The sequence below is a fragment of the Colletes gigas genome, unplaced genomic scaffold (assembly GCF_013123115.1).
Source record: "Colletes gigas isolate AHSC1104 unplaced genomic scaffold, ASM1312311v1 Colletes_gigas_Sc00007, whole genome shotgun sequence".
In the NCBI taxonomy this organism is placed as follows: Eukaryota; Metazoa; Arthropoda; class Insecta; order Hymenoptera; family Colletidae; genus Colletes; species Colletes gigas.
This window is the reverse complement of record NW_025106636.1, coordinates 4,029,440-4,044,806: the sequence shown is the minus strand read 5'-3', so window position 1 is coordinate 4,044,806 and position 15,367 is coordinate 4,029,440. Positions and strand designations below refer to the sequence as shown.

General features: G+C 35.4%; 1 protein-coding gene across 1 annotated transcript; it reads right to left on the bottom strand.

Moving 5' to 3' along the window:
* Positions 1–1,826: 1,826 nt before the first annotated feature.
* LOC122396508 (DEAD-box ATP-dependent RNA helicase 20-like) lies at positions 1,827–15,260 on the bottom strand. Its single transcript, XM_043394995.1, has 4 exons — positions 15,202–15,260; positions 14,935–15,066; positions 12,038–12,482; positions 1,827–10,716 (listed from the first exon to the last, which is right to left on the bottom strand). The coding sequence occupies exons 2-4, from the start codon at positions 14,964–14,966 to the stop codon at positions 9,043–9,045; spliced, it is 2,151 nt and encodes a 716-aa protein (XP_043250930.1). The 5' UTR covers positions 14,967–15,066; positions 15,202–15,260; the 3' UTR covers positions 1,827–9,042.
* Positions 15,261–15,367: the final 107 nt, after the last annotated feature.

Genomic DNA, 15,367 nt, shown 5'->3' with positions numbered 1-15,367 from the left:
TTGCGTATGTATACAAAATATACAGACTAGTGCCGCTAACTGGACGGAAGACTCTATTAGTAATATTTCGTCGCCATTTCTTTGCGCCCTAAATTCAAAATTGACTTGTAACTGTCATTGTAAATGAAAATAAAAATAAAGACATTGATTGACTATTTTTTAACACAGACCATACAAGCACAATTCTTTTCATATAATTGTATTTGCTTAAAAAATATTTATGATAGATCATGCTTCTTTTGCGTATATAACTTGTATACAAAATGTATAAATTTCCTTTTGTCGAAGAGTTACGTAATTTACTAACATTTCGAAATCTAATTACGTTATTTTGTATCTGGCACGTAATCACGGTTTTTATTTAATAACGATTATACAAATAACTATACATGACTTGTTCAAGGATACTTAATTGCCATGCTACGTTTTCTCAGTGCCTTTATTTGCTTATTATTATTAAATTAGTATATCATTTACTACTTCTGAAATGAACGGAAAAGTAAAAAATAATTTTTTTATTTATTAAATATAACTTCAACAAAACGACTTCTGATTTTTTTTTCAAATTATATTTATGTGGCAAGTTATTTTTCCATGCTGTTTGAACAGTTAATTTTATTGAACAGAGATTTAAAGGAAAGAATATTACAGAATCTGTAATATTAATAAAAAATGTAATCAATGTATTTAGATTAATAACTTTTTAGGTAAAATTAGAAAACTAACGTAACGATATATATTTTTTTATAACATAGGCAAAACCTGGGAACGGAACTTGGAAAGTAATCAAAGTACAGATTACTATTGCAATATTTATTTTCTTATATTCTACCATAATACTGTGTAACATACAAGAAATGCACTTTAATGAAACCTACAGAAGAGAATCTGAATATAGAAGTGTTTCTTAACATCGTTTACGCCATTTTTCGTTCGACTTGTACGCTGCCTTATATAAATAATTTATGTATGCTCTTCTTCTTATCGGGAAATCATAAGTGTGATTAAACAGGAGCGATTCATAAAATAATGAATTAATTCTAACATACTTTCAACAAACGTCACTTGTTTCCTATCTTTCACTGAAGATTGCAGTGAAATATATTCGCACCACACATATACTATCGATTTAGTTTCCACTTTTGAAAATCATGTCATGGTCAAAAAGAAAGAGGGGGGGAAATAAACAAGCCACTGTCACGATACCTCTCTTTGGTCGTAAAAACTATTGGTTCTGCAGTAAAACGGCTTACACGATCAGGAAACAAATTCATTCGCGTTATTTGATTCATTCAAAAAAGAGAAAACTAATGTTTTCGCACAAGTTTGTTCTTAGTTGTACATCTTAATATTGATCTTCTGTATTTATAAAATATTGCTTTGCAATAATATGTTCATGCCAAGTCAAACATCGTTTAGTAAAAAGTAGTACAGATTTTTTTCGCTTTTCTTTTTCTCTATGTATCGGAAACTTTGGAAGCAACAGCTTGATAATAGAAAACATTTCTCCGTTAAATTATTACATATAACACTCGGAAGTGATACATGCAATAACATTTGAAAAGTTTTTGAATATACCTGTATCACAAAAAAGAAAAGATGTTCGTTTCAATGCGACATCCATGAACTCACCAAGAGCCCGCAGTTAACGATTGAACAATTTCGGCTAGATTACTTGTCATCCTTAACACATTCATTGCCAAGTTTACCATGGCAAAAGCATACTCTTGTGATATCTTTATGCATTCTATTACACAGTCATTAATGAGATAAATCAAATGTAAAGGCAGCAATGAATCTGTTAATAACGCGATAGGCGATTATCATTGTAGAGAATATTCTATGATTTACATCTTCTGAAAGAACATTTTTCCTTCAAAATAATGCGTGTATACATAAATATATACAGACATGTTATATACATATGTATAAATAATCGATAAATGCGTTCTTGCGCGGTAAAATTGACATAAATGTATATCCTTAACGTGTCTCTTGTATACTCTTAATCAAGAATAGAAATACAGTTGTATGCCGTCTTCTCTGCTGCAGTTAAAACAATTTGCAAACGCTTGTTTCAATTTACCCGAGGACGACCAAGGAGCGGTTTTTATATTTAATCTAAGAGTGTTATTTGAAATCTTGTATACACGTCTTGGACATTGGCCGAGCTCTTTCATATTGTAAGGCGCGATGACTCAATGAAGCCGTAATGACAAAATACATTATTATATTTTGTATTGTATACCTTTTCCCGACACCAGCGGCCTGATATCTCGATTTCTGCTTTCAATATCGCTTGAAATCATGCATACTAAATCATTACGTTCTCATCTCTTCCCATATAATTTAGCACACTACATTATTAGCGTCTTTCGAACTACTCATTTTCTTTCCTCTTTCTCCTCCTAATGCGCGTTCAGAACAGATGCGTCAACAAATGAACTATTACAACAACAGGAAGTCTACCGTGCTGTACTGCGTTTCCCCGTGATCATGTAATTCCTATACGTGTTATAATTTTTACGTTTGCTTCGATGATTCGTGTCCAAAATCTTATTTTCACTTCTTACGCTTCGCCTTTTTTTGTTCACAAACTCCGCATAAATTAACGTCATTACAGGTCAGCTCGAATAACCTGTTACTCCAAATATACGTTCAGATATATTTTGGATGTAAATATAATGTGCTCTGAAAAGAAAATAAAACAAAGTACAACGGATGCGTATTTTACCATTCGGAGAACAATTACGAAAAATGCGAACGTTTGTAAAAAGAACAAACCTGTAACTGATATTTGCTCCCTGTTATACCAGGGAGCGGTATGTATTCAGAATTTCGTGCCTTCAACCCTTTTGCTACTAGATTTAATAAAGGAAATTGATAGTTCTCGTTTAGTCGTATCAGGTTTTAGCAAAAGAGTTAAGATATACACAAAATACAGGGAAGTCCCTTTTCCAACTACTCAATTATAAGACAAGTAATTATAAAAGTTGAATATCGCTATAAGAATACAATAATTATAAAATCAGGTGTACGCAGGACTAATAAACATTACAATGTTCGCGCAGTTGAACATTGAAAAATCAATTTCTATAATGTATACAGTTGTAGGAAACAATGTTATTCTGTGCACCCACTTATCAACTCAATACACTATGAGCTTCATACTTAAACTGTTGAAGTTTAGATACGGTGGATAAGATTTGTTAATTCAAAGATCTCAGCACACACCAAGATCGAATAAAGACATTGTTCTTCGTTTGAATAGTCCAGGCTTAAATGTGTACCATCATTACGAGGCGCATTACATAAAATCATAAACACATAAATTACTGTATTGGATTCACAGTTTTGCAAAAACATTTACACAGTAATTTTGTTGTCGTACAGTGTGCAGTGTTCAACATTCATATATACACTAACAAGTCTACATTCGACATTAGGAAAAACTAAATTTAAAGGAGAGAAAAAAAAAAAGAAAAAAAAAAAGATCACGCTTATTTTGACAATTAGAAAATAGAGTATAACATTATCGAGTGCATAATAAAAATGACGTTACAAATTTAGTTCTCCTAACTTTGATCTTCGTGTCACATTCTCTTCCCCGTTACGATACAAAACATTGGATCGTAGTAGAAGAATGTTTTGTTTACAATTCTTATCAATGCAGAAACGCACTGATCTCCGATCGTTGTTAAAAATGATCAACAATTTATGGTACATTTCCCCAGCTATGTACGGAAGATAGCAACTTACAGTAAGAACTGAGATACGGTCGCAAAATAATAATAACAGATTCGGCAATGCACACATGTAACTACACGAATAAAATATTGTTAAATTTCTTTTTCGATCAAACAAACAAAAATGTAATACGCATCGAAGTAAAAAGCTCTTCAACTCATCTGCAAAATTTAAGCTGCAACCCATTCACGTTACAAAGAAGAATGCAATATAGGAACTACCATGAAACGGATTTGTGTTGTTGTAACGTCCTCTTTTCACGAACGATTTAACAATTAAATCGAAAAAAACAATAAACGTGGCAAGTAATTGAAAATGAAATGAACGTTTCCAATTGAACTACCCTTCGACTTGAATTAGACGAAAACTGTAAAAGGAAACGGGACTCGTGTAAACTATTCTCGTCACGATGCACCGGTTACTAGCTCTCAATAAAATGCACAATACGAACACGCACCCGTTATCGAACTAACATAATAGTACCGTCCCATACGGCACTACCCACGTAAAACATATTGTTATAATTAATAATATACAAATAGTCTATTTTGTAGTCTACAGTATACGAACGTATCTGTGGCTGCTAAACTTGTGTATAAGTTGGCGAGATTCAGTCTTCACATATAAAGGAGAATAGTACTCTTTAACATTACAATATGCACATTTACGTTTATAATAATAAAAATGTTTATGTACGCGATATCACAGCGTTCAGCATTAATCATTAAAAAGGTACTCGTGTTCCCGAAGCTATTAGTCATCAACGATTTTTCAGCACGCGAAAGCGGAAAAAACTGTGCCAATTGTCGTTACGAACCTTTTTTTTTTTCTTTTTATCGAAAAAAAAAAAAAAAAATAAAGCAACAGATAGGACGCGAATAAATACAAGATTCCGTTCAACCGAACAGCTAGTGTATGATTTGGACAGTGCTTGATACAAGCGTGAAAACACCACGAGAATATTTTGAACCCTTTGACAAGAAGGCGTGTCAGAAAAATCTTCAAAACTATTCCTCCGTTATTCAACGTTCGCAATCGCCGTTGGAAACTGACAGAAAACGATAGTTTACTAGAAACGTATTTGACCAAGAGGGCATTCAAGTTCACTTATGTTGCAGAGTTTTGTTCTCGAACGCACTTAAATTCTTTCTTCTTCAATTTGTAACAATAACAGGGCAAGACTTTTTTGGGAATATTGCGCAAATAACTTAAGATACCTGACCTCGTTAAATTACAAATCACCGCAGAGATTTGATCGAAAAGGTGTACAGTAATGAAATAACAAAAGGGGGGGATATAATACAAACTAAAATTGTCGACTAGCAGGAAAGAAGCGATCACCGAGGATACGACTTTGTTTCCCGGAAATAAGTTCATTGTATATCCTGTCGCGCGAGGGAAAAAATTCATATCTAACAGGTTCCCCGATGTTTCTATCTAGTACAATTAATAACGAACACAGGATTTATGAATGACCGCTGATATGAATAAAAAAAAGAAGAAAATACGAACATATTAACAAAAAAAAAAAAAAAAAACTGATAGCAGTGCATTATTAAACTTTTATAAAGATTACTCCCATTTAGCGATAAACACGCAAATATTAGAAGACTATATCTTAACAAGCAGACAAACGTACAAAAAGAACAGATTCACAGTACAAAAGCAAAGGAGGAAAGTAAATATATCCTGTGCACAATTTTATACACGCTCATTAAATGAATTCGTCATAGACTATATTATGATAAACTCAAATTTCCATAAATACTCAAGAAGGAGAATTCTAAACAGAAATAATACACGTTTCATTCTTCGATTCCTTCTCTCTCTCTCTTTCTCTTCACTCTGGCAGCAGACGAATTCGCATGGCAAACACAAAGAAAGGAAATACTGGTCTTTTTGCTTCAACAACTTTTGTTCCTCTTTCCCTAAAGTAGACAGCGAGCGCTCGCAGTACACGTCGTTAGGATCACATGATTTGTATACCACGTATAAAACTGATAAGATACGTTCCTTATTTTAATCATGATGCACAATAGGTAGATCTATAAATATGCTACATCTTACATATCACAGAGCTACGCGTACACCCACTATCAATTTTCAAAATGCAAAACGCACTTTGCGAAACATTTGCTTCACTGAGAACCGAAGAGTGTAATGTTAATATGCTCCATTATAAACTGACAAAATATTAACCCTTTGTTGTCCTACGTTACGGGAGTTCCACCATTGCTGTTTCGAGCCAAACGCGATTGTAAAACTTCCTAAAATGTTATATGTTAGACTATACCAGAGACTCATCGTTAAGAAAGATATGCATGTTTTGGGATACTCGCTAATATTCCGGATTGGTACACGAAAGAAGACGCAGGCTGAGTTCAAAGGGTTAAAGTTTAGAGGATTTTTTGCTGCTACCTGGGTGTGAACAAACGTCCACCCGGTGGATAGTTTCGGTTTTATCGTTCTGTCCAAATAAATCTGAATAATTCTGCATGGACTCAGCGTGCACCCAGGTGTATCAACTATCGATAGAAAATGTGTAATATGTTCTATGTTTGCAGTGTAATGTAATTAAAAGTACGGTAGTATTACGATAGTCGATTGTTTAGCGAAATTCAATAGGCTATTTGATAAATGTCAAAATCAAAACATTTTAGACCAGGGCATGGAGGGGGGAGATAAGGTAGCCTCTGATCAACTACAGTGAAACAATTTCAGAGAGACAAACAAATTCTAAATCCAGTAAAATCTCGATTATTCGTGTCCAATGTGCAAAATTAGGCAGAATTCTTGTTTAGATGAAAATTTCGAACCAACAAGAAACGAACTTTAAAAATTAAAATTTTAATTATGGAATTAAATGAGTTGGTTTTTACTCGTTATCTATTATTCGAATAAAATTTTGCCCATCCCTGCCAACGACCTGTCGATTCCAGTTATTCGTATTAACATAGAAACAAAACTCGAGCGTGCGGTCCAATAAATTCAGAGGACGCACAAAAGCGTGCACGTAAAACACGTTTAAGTTACGTTATGGTACTACCAGAGATGAGCAGAATTCACCAGTTGGATACAAATTTCGAATAATGAATGAAAAATAAAAATTTACAAGTTTAGTTGTGAAACGAATTTATACTCTGTTATTCGAATAAAATGATGCGTCCATCTCCGATATCTATTTGTATTTTTTTAACCGTAATTCATGCTTTCTACAACCCCTTCCAGTACGAATAATGGAGATTTTACTATGGGATGATTTAATAGAGGGCGTACGCAATATATGAGTATTCAGAGTTTTCCAATACTCGTAGCATACGCATCCTATTATTATATCACTATTCACTCCGACACGCAACGTGTGCAGTCAGATTAACACAGTAGGAGCGTAAGCATTCACAATGTCCAAAGGGCAAAGAGAAGAATACCGCGAATGACCTAACTTTCTTCGCGATCCTACATTTTGAAGTCCGATGATAAGACGGCGAAAGAAGAATATAAAGACTTACATGTGAACCTAGAAACGAATCGTCAAGTTCCTCAATTTCTTATCGAGCAGAATCCGCTGTAAATACGCGCGTGACGCGTCCGAACCGACCAAAACGGTAGTGTGCACACGTACTTGCTTCACATTTTTTTTTTTTTTTTTCCTCTACTGTGCGTAATTAAGTAACGAACTGTGAGACCGTTTCACGAAAGCGTTACATGTAATTATCACAATAATGTCGTTCGCAAACGAGTCCTTGCTCGAGTGTATTCGAGTCTTGCATTCTTCTCTGTTCAGCTCTTTTTCTACTATTCATTTATTTGAGTAGTGACGTGTACAGAGTAATCTGGAGGCCCGCAAAAAATTGCTATGCGCTGTCGACGAACATGCTCGTGCCCGATTCTACGGCACAAAAACTCGTGTCTCGTGTCTCGTGTTTTTTTTTTTGGTTTTTTTTTTGTTTTATTTTTGTTGCCACGTGAGATTTCCTCGAGAGTCGTTTTTCGGGTAACCGCAACGATAAAGGTTGGGACCGTTGCCACACAATTAACATCTTCCACGCGCGTTAATACGTTTACGTAGCGCATTGAACGTTTCAATAGAAAGTGTCCCGGATAGTTTGAACCGTTCCCCTAAAAAATAGCAAGAATTTCGACGAGCGCGAACTAAAAAACAGGTACAACTAAATTCATTCGATCGCGGCCAGCCTTGCGCGTACCTACTTTGTTACGGGCGCGCGAGGACAAGACCACTCAGTGGCCAATTGCATAAACATCAAACAACAATGTTTCTCTTTTTTTTACTTCGTATAATCATTCGTTGGTTTAACAACAAATTACTTTCGATATATATTATAAAAATAAGGTATCAAACTTTGCGCCGAGGTACACAGCCATTGTGACTACATGCTTAATTTAAGTTGTCCCCTAAAGCCCAAGTTTTCCTTCTCCAAGTACTCGCTTTTGTACGCTATATAATTATGCTGGATATCCTCCATTGACGTGCTCTAATTTTTTTATGAGATTACTTTCACCCCTATATCAGAGACACACACCCAAGTCTCGTTTACAGAACAGAGAACACGATTCGATATCGTCGTGCGCTTTGTAAAACGGGTGTACGGCTTAATTTTTATGCAAAAGGCCTTACATTTTGAAGAGCATTGCCTGTACATACATATATATATGCAAAATATAAATAAATTATCAAATATGAAAACGTTAACCCACCCCCCTTCTATATGTTTCGTGCATTTCAGGAAAGCATTAAATGTCGTTTACATAGTTATCGCAAGAAGATTAATTATTATTTTAGAGATATGACCACGTTATAAGCCTACATATCTGGTCATAGTCTACATCCAGTAATGATTATATCAATGTACCATCGCTAAATAACTACCACTACTTCAAAAAACTCAACTGGAATGTGCCGCGGTGATTAATAATGCACAACATTTAATTTTTTTTCTTTCTTTCTGTTTCTCTCGCAATGGCCGTCTTCGTGCTAGTTCATCTTTTTTCCCCAATTAAATAATATACTTTTTCTTTTTTTTTTTGATTTCGTTTTGACTCTGTTTGTTGCGTACCAACAACCGAAACAATTTCGTTCGACTTCGCGTGTGTCAAAGTGGCACCATTCCAGAAAATAATAAATGACAAAGAAAAGAAGAAACATTACATTACGCATATATTCAAAGGAGACCCAACCTTCTACACAAACCGTAAACATTAGTGGGCCCAATGTAGATAGGAAAAACTGATCTCTTACTTAGCCTGCACTCTTACCGACTTATACCTTGAAAAGCGTCACTGCTGCACCGGTGTAGGCGGGTAAGGATAACTGTACGGTGGCACAGCTTGGAACTGACCGTAGCCCATCGATTGGTAAGCACAAGCTCCGGTGTTAGGCGGTGGTCGATTTGTCTGGAAGAACTTGTTATTCACAAGACTCTGCATCCCAGAATCAGTGTGTCCGCCGGATGGCATCATGAACGGAGATGGCATAGGGTACACGTTCTGTCCACCAGTTTGATTGCCGTTGTATGCGTTCTGTCGATTATGGTACCGGCTACCTTGAAAGCCTCCTGTTCTACCGTGGTATCTGGGTATATTTGCGTTCTGATAACCAGCTTGGTAGTTTCCGTTGCTGGTTTGACAACTATTGGCGTAGGCGTTAGGCTGTCGCTGGTGCTGTTGATGCTGCTGCTGCTGCTGGTGCTGTTGTTGCTGCTGCTGCTGCTGCTGTTGCTGATGATAACTGGATTGGAAACTGTTCTGACGACTGTTCTGATACCCATTCTGCTGGCGCGCAACGGTTCTATCTTGGTTGTTGGGATTGTTATGGCTGAGCTGATTGTTTTGAGAGTGCTGGCTCTGCCAGTTGTTCGAAGAAATCGGGCTGGTGTTGTTTCTGGGGCTTCCAGCCGAGTTGTCCTTGTTCGAGCGAGAATGACTCCAACGCTGGCGACCTTTACCGTACTGGTTCTTCATCGAGTTCGCCAAATCGGCCAATTGTGGATTTATCACTTGACCAGCCTCCTCCAAAACGGCGATCAGTTCTTTAGCTTGTCTCGCGTTGTTCGGTGTGAAGTAAGCGTACGCAGTGCCCGCGCTCTGGCAACGTCCGGTTCTTCCTATGCGGTGAATATAGTCCTCGGAATTGTTCGGATAATCGAAGTTGATTACGTATTTCACGTCTTCCACGTCCAAGCCTCGAGCAGCTACATCGGTGGCCACAAGGATCATCGTCTTGCCGTTTCTAAACTCGGACAGAACGTAGTCCCTCTCAGGTTGTGATTTGTCACCGTGGATAGAGATGGCTGGCCAACTCTCTCGTTTGATTGCCTTGGTGATGTCGTCCACCTTCTTCTTCGTTTCCACGAATATGATCATTTTGCTTCCGCGGTCTTTGCCAATTTCCCTGAGGAGACCCAACAGCTTTGTCTCTTTCTCGTGCTCCTGACAGATCTCGATGATTTGACGAATGTTGTGATTGGCGGCCAGTGTCAACGAACCGATGTTGATCTGAATGTAGTCCGTAAGGAAATCCTCTGCAAGGGCCTGTACTTCTTTGGGCCAGGTCGCGGACCACATCAGCACCTGCCTGTCGGGTCTTATTTGCTCGATGATCTTTCGTATTTGTGGCTCGAATCCCATGTCCAACATCCTGTCCGCCTCGTCCAATACGAGGTACGTGCATCTGCGCAGATTCGTGGTTCCCTTCTCGAGGAAATCAATCAATCTACCAGGCGTCGCAATACATATCTCGACCCCGCGTTCCAAATCGCGGGCCTGAGGCCCTTTCGGCGAACCGCCGAAAATGCAAGTATTGCGAATGCAAGAGGAGGAACCGAAGTCTCTAGCGACGGTTTGTATTTGCTGTGCTAACTCTCTGGTCGGTGCGAGAATCAAAACGATTGGACCGTCTCCTCGATTCAAACGTGGTTGATTATTAATATGTACAGTTGCTGGTAATATATACTGAAAAATATCGATAACAATGTTCTCTTAAAGGATCTGTCCTGTTTGGTGGTTACAAAAAAAATATATTTCTCGTTTCACATTTTCTTAAATGTTTCAAGTCTTGAAAGCATGCTGAAAGGGTAACGGTGAAACTCGGAAAACTGTAATAATAAACAGTTTTCGAAAATAAACCGTATGCACAAAGTGTTCTCGTTAACGTGAGTATTAATATTAAAATTTTGGCAGTCCATTTATCTGCTCAAGTGCGGGATCGATTCTCGAGCGAACGTGTAAGCGTAGCTCGAACCTGCGCCAAAAAAAGAATCTCAGAATGATAGGTAAACACCTCATCAACTACACTACGCTCCAACTTGAAAACTATTTCTGTACTTTAAGAAATACACTGTGCAAAACCTCTGCCAGATTTACACCTCGATAACTTAACTTGCAAGCAAATGTGTCTTGCTTAAAAAATTACTGATGTTTCAACAAAGGGCAGTAAAAAAAACGATGAGCAAATATTTAATAAATATGAAAGAATTCAGTGATTAAAATCATCGATTGTACCGCTCAGTTCTGCTCCAAACTTAAAAAATGCGCTATGACATTTTTTTTCCAATGAATAATCGACATATACATATAAATAGAATAGATTGGTTTAATATAAAACTGATAAGTAAAAATATGTTTCAACCTTTTCATATCTAGTACATAAATTAATTATAATATAATATATAGATATATATATTTTTCAAATCTAACAGTATATGTTAACTTTCAATTCTGATCATAAGTTAACATTAAGTAAAAGCATGTTGATCTATAGTAAATGTGTTACTTATATATTCTGTAGAATGTTTCTACAGTTATTATATTAATTTAATAAATTTATTTTTTAATTTTAATTGAAATACACTTTAAAGAATGATATATTTCAATTTTATAAAAGAGTAAGACTTTAAATTCTAGATATAAAGGTATTAGTGCATTATATTGTCTATCAATTTCCTCAGGAGCAATACCACTAGTGTTGTCAAGCGAATATGTGACCAAAGAATAATTTATCACAATTGCAGTGCTATTTGTTACAATTGTAAATGATTCTTCAAAGAAAAATGTTCAAATCCGGGTGCTCCGAAAAAGTATTAGTATCATCACATTATGTATTACAGACGTATCACGTCTATTAATACTTGGAAAAACCAGTGTTATATAATAGTACAAGTTACCAAAATTTCAATATCAAGTCCAACAAATCTGATGAAAATTTTAGAGGATATTCATAATATTCAAGACATTAAACGAATAAAAAAATTGTGAATTATAGCAAAATACGTACGGCTAGTGTTTTTCCAGAGCCTGTCTGAGCAATTCCAACTAAGTCACGGCCGCTGAGTGCAATTGGCCAACCTTGTGCCTGGATCGCGGTAGGTTCAGCAAAACCCTGTTTCCTTATTTCTTCCATAACGTAATCTGGAAAGTTGCTTTCTTCGAACGCTTGAATCGGGGACGGTGTGTTGGTGCCTTTGACGGTAATTTCTTTGCCAATGTGGTACTTGGCAACATCATCGGTCGATCTCTTCAAGACATTCACGTGAGGAATATACAAATTCTTCATAATCACCGGCATTTTGGATAAGTCCCAGTTAGGTTTCTTCAGTAGATCTCCAGGTGTCCTTCTCTGGATTTGCTTCTTCAATGGTTTCTCCTTCTGTGTTTGTTGCTGGCTGTTCCAATAAGTTCCACCTCCGCTACGACTGCTAGAATCTCGATTTCCTCTGGACCTGTAATCAGTCATTTTCACAAAATGCTTCTAACATGTGTTGTATACTCAATAGTGGATGTAACTGTTTTGACTACAATGAGAAGGCTATCAGATTCCATCTTAAAATTACCACCATTATTGAAATCAATAGTAGCACAGTTCCATACATTTCATAATGAAACTACCTGGAATCTAATAGCCATTAACACATTGAGTGCTGAGTGAACTATTTTGTCTTCTAATTTGCATCAAACACTCCTAAGGTACTCTGGATTATCCATATATTTTGTTTAAATTTGGATCATCATCACAATACGTAGAAGATATGTAGAACAATTTTTAATATTATATAAGAGAATAATTAATAACTTGTTTTAATTTTAGTATAGAGAAAAAAAAACACTGTATGATAATCTTAAACTTTTACAACTGGATAGCTTTTTAAATTGTATACACAACAAAATCTTAGTGATTATAAGATTAATTTTAGAGAAAATGATATCTTTTTTACCCTTAATTAAAGTTATTCAAAGGTTTACAATTATTGAAGTCTATTTATGGTAGACATTTTAAAAATGCACTGTACATTAAAATGCTACACTCAATGTGTTAATAAACTGCATTTATCCTTCATTTCTGTACTTATCAATTCATACTTTGAACTACCTTTTATACAGGGTTGTTCAGCCACCCTTGGGAAAAATTTTGATGAAAGATTCTAGAGGCCAAAATAAGATGAAAATCAAGGATACTAATTTGTTAATTTTCATCTTATTTTGGTCTCTAGAATCTCCCATTAAAATTTTCCCCAAAGATGGCAGAACACCCTCTATATACAACATGGATTGTTCATTACAAAGAAAAGATTAAGAGTAATGCAAATGTAATGTATAAAAAAAAAAGCATGAATTAATTGAAATAACATAACAGTGGTCTTTTCATTCTAGTAAAATCTTATTGTTTTAAAATAAACATTAATAAAAAAGTTAAAAATATAAAGGAATAAGAGGAAAGTATAGATCGCATTCATTAAATACTCTATAAATTGCAACTGACAAATGCTAACAATGCTCCTTGATTATTTTAGGAACAAAACACGGACCACTGGCAGTGATACTATGGTAAAGTTTAGATAGAAACCAAAGAAGTGACATATTACTTCCGGATACTTGAACAAGTAAAAATGTTCTATAAAATATTAAGTAATATAATAGTTAATTAATGAAACAGCATTTAAGGACACTTAATATGCATTTAATGTTGAAGATAATTTTTTACAATTGTCTTTCTTTGAATAACATTACTGTTTATTGTTTCATTATTTGTGTTTAATGCTTTTTCATGATAAATATTTGGTAACATAATACTTGTCATAATTCTGGATGTGACACTTCTTTAATGCGTTACAAAATATTATTCTACAATGTATTAAAATTTTATACTGTATAATGATATTCTAACAATCTACCAAGGAAAACCAAAGCAGATTTAATATCGTTTTGTAAAAATATTTTGGAGAATTTGGCAAATACGACCGATGCTGAAAAATAATATTTTGTTAATGTTCTTTGAATTTCAAAATAGAAATATATCCGAAAAAATCAAGTTAGACGCTGAATTCACTGATTGAACTTTCTAATTTTTGACCTAAAATTATATTTAAAATATTCAAATAATCCGATATTGAACCAAGCGCGGGACTAAGATTCCTTCTAGACAAGATCTAGAATATTCTTGGCTTCCATAGAAAATTCTGGATGTTCGAGAAATTTTCGAATTGTTTTTACTAATTTATGTATTTGAAACAAGGTTCGAGACGAGAGATTGAACTTTTATTGAATTCAGACTTCAAATTTGTATATTTTTCCATTTAGCTTGAGAAGGGAAGTTAAATAACACCCGTACAGCATACATTTATCATTAATGTCTTATTCAGTCCCTGAATTTCATTTAACATTTAAAATTACACAGAAAAATGTTATAAAAAAATATTATTTTTCGATAACGAACGATATATTCATCAAATTTACCCGCAATTTAAACCAACGATGCGTATCGTAAGCAGGCAATGGGACACATTGTACGACGGTAGAGTATAAAATGTATAAGAAACCCTACTTATACTATATGTATGCTTTTATGTCTTGTCAGCAACTTTTTATTGGATAATCAAATCGCCATTTTTTTTTCATAGTGCAGTTAATTTTACTACAAAAATATCGATCAACAATAATACGTACATAAATTTCGTTTCACCGGATCCCGAAATAGCAAAAACGAATTCTTACGAAACGCCGAATACCTAATTTTTAACATGGTCGAACGAACTCTGTAAAATCAACGGTCAAGAGTAGCCACGAACAAAATGGTGGAAAACCCGATATCGCGGAAAAAAATTTACTCAGTTTTATCGTTAAACATCTTGCCCCGTTATATTCGGCATGAAAAGATTATTATTTAATATCGCGTACCTGGTATGATTGGAAAAACTATTGTTATACATCTGGACGAACGTTTGGAAGTATCTGCTCCCGGACACACTACCAGTTCCGTAAGGACAATCTTCGATTTTTCGGAAACTATGTCAGCTGTATCAGTTACACCTGCGATCAAGAATACGCGCTTAAGAAATCTTCTACGACAATTGTGCGTACGAACGTACTACTTTTGAAACGATTCTGCAGAGAATGACGAAAAGATTTATGTGTTCAGGACCAAAAATATTCAGAGTAACTTACCCTGCAAGAACCGGTGAGCAGAGCTGTAATGGCTGACAAGCTCTAGGAAGACGGAAACGGGCGACTGGGCAATGTTTCCGCTTCTAAATATATACGTACACTACCATTGAAAGGGACGCTGCGATTGGCCAATTCTTCTGTGGCGTCGGTGACGGAAACAGACCGA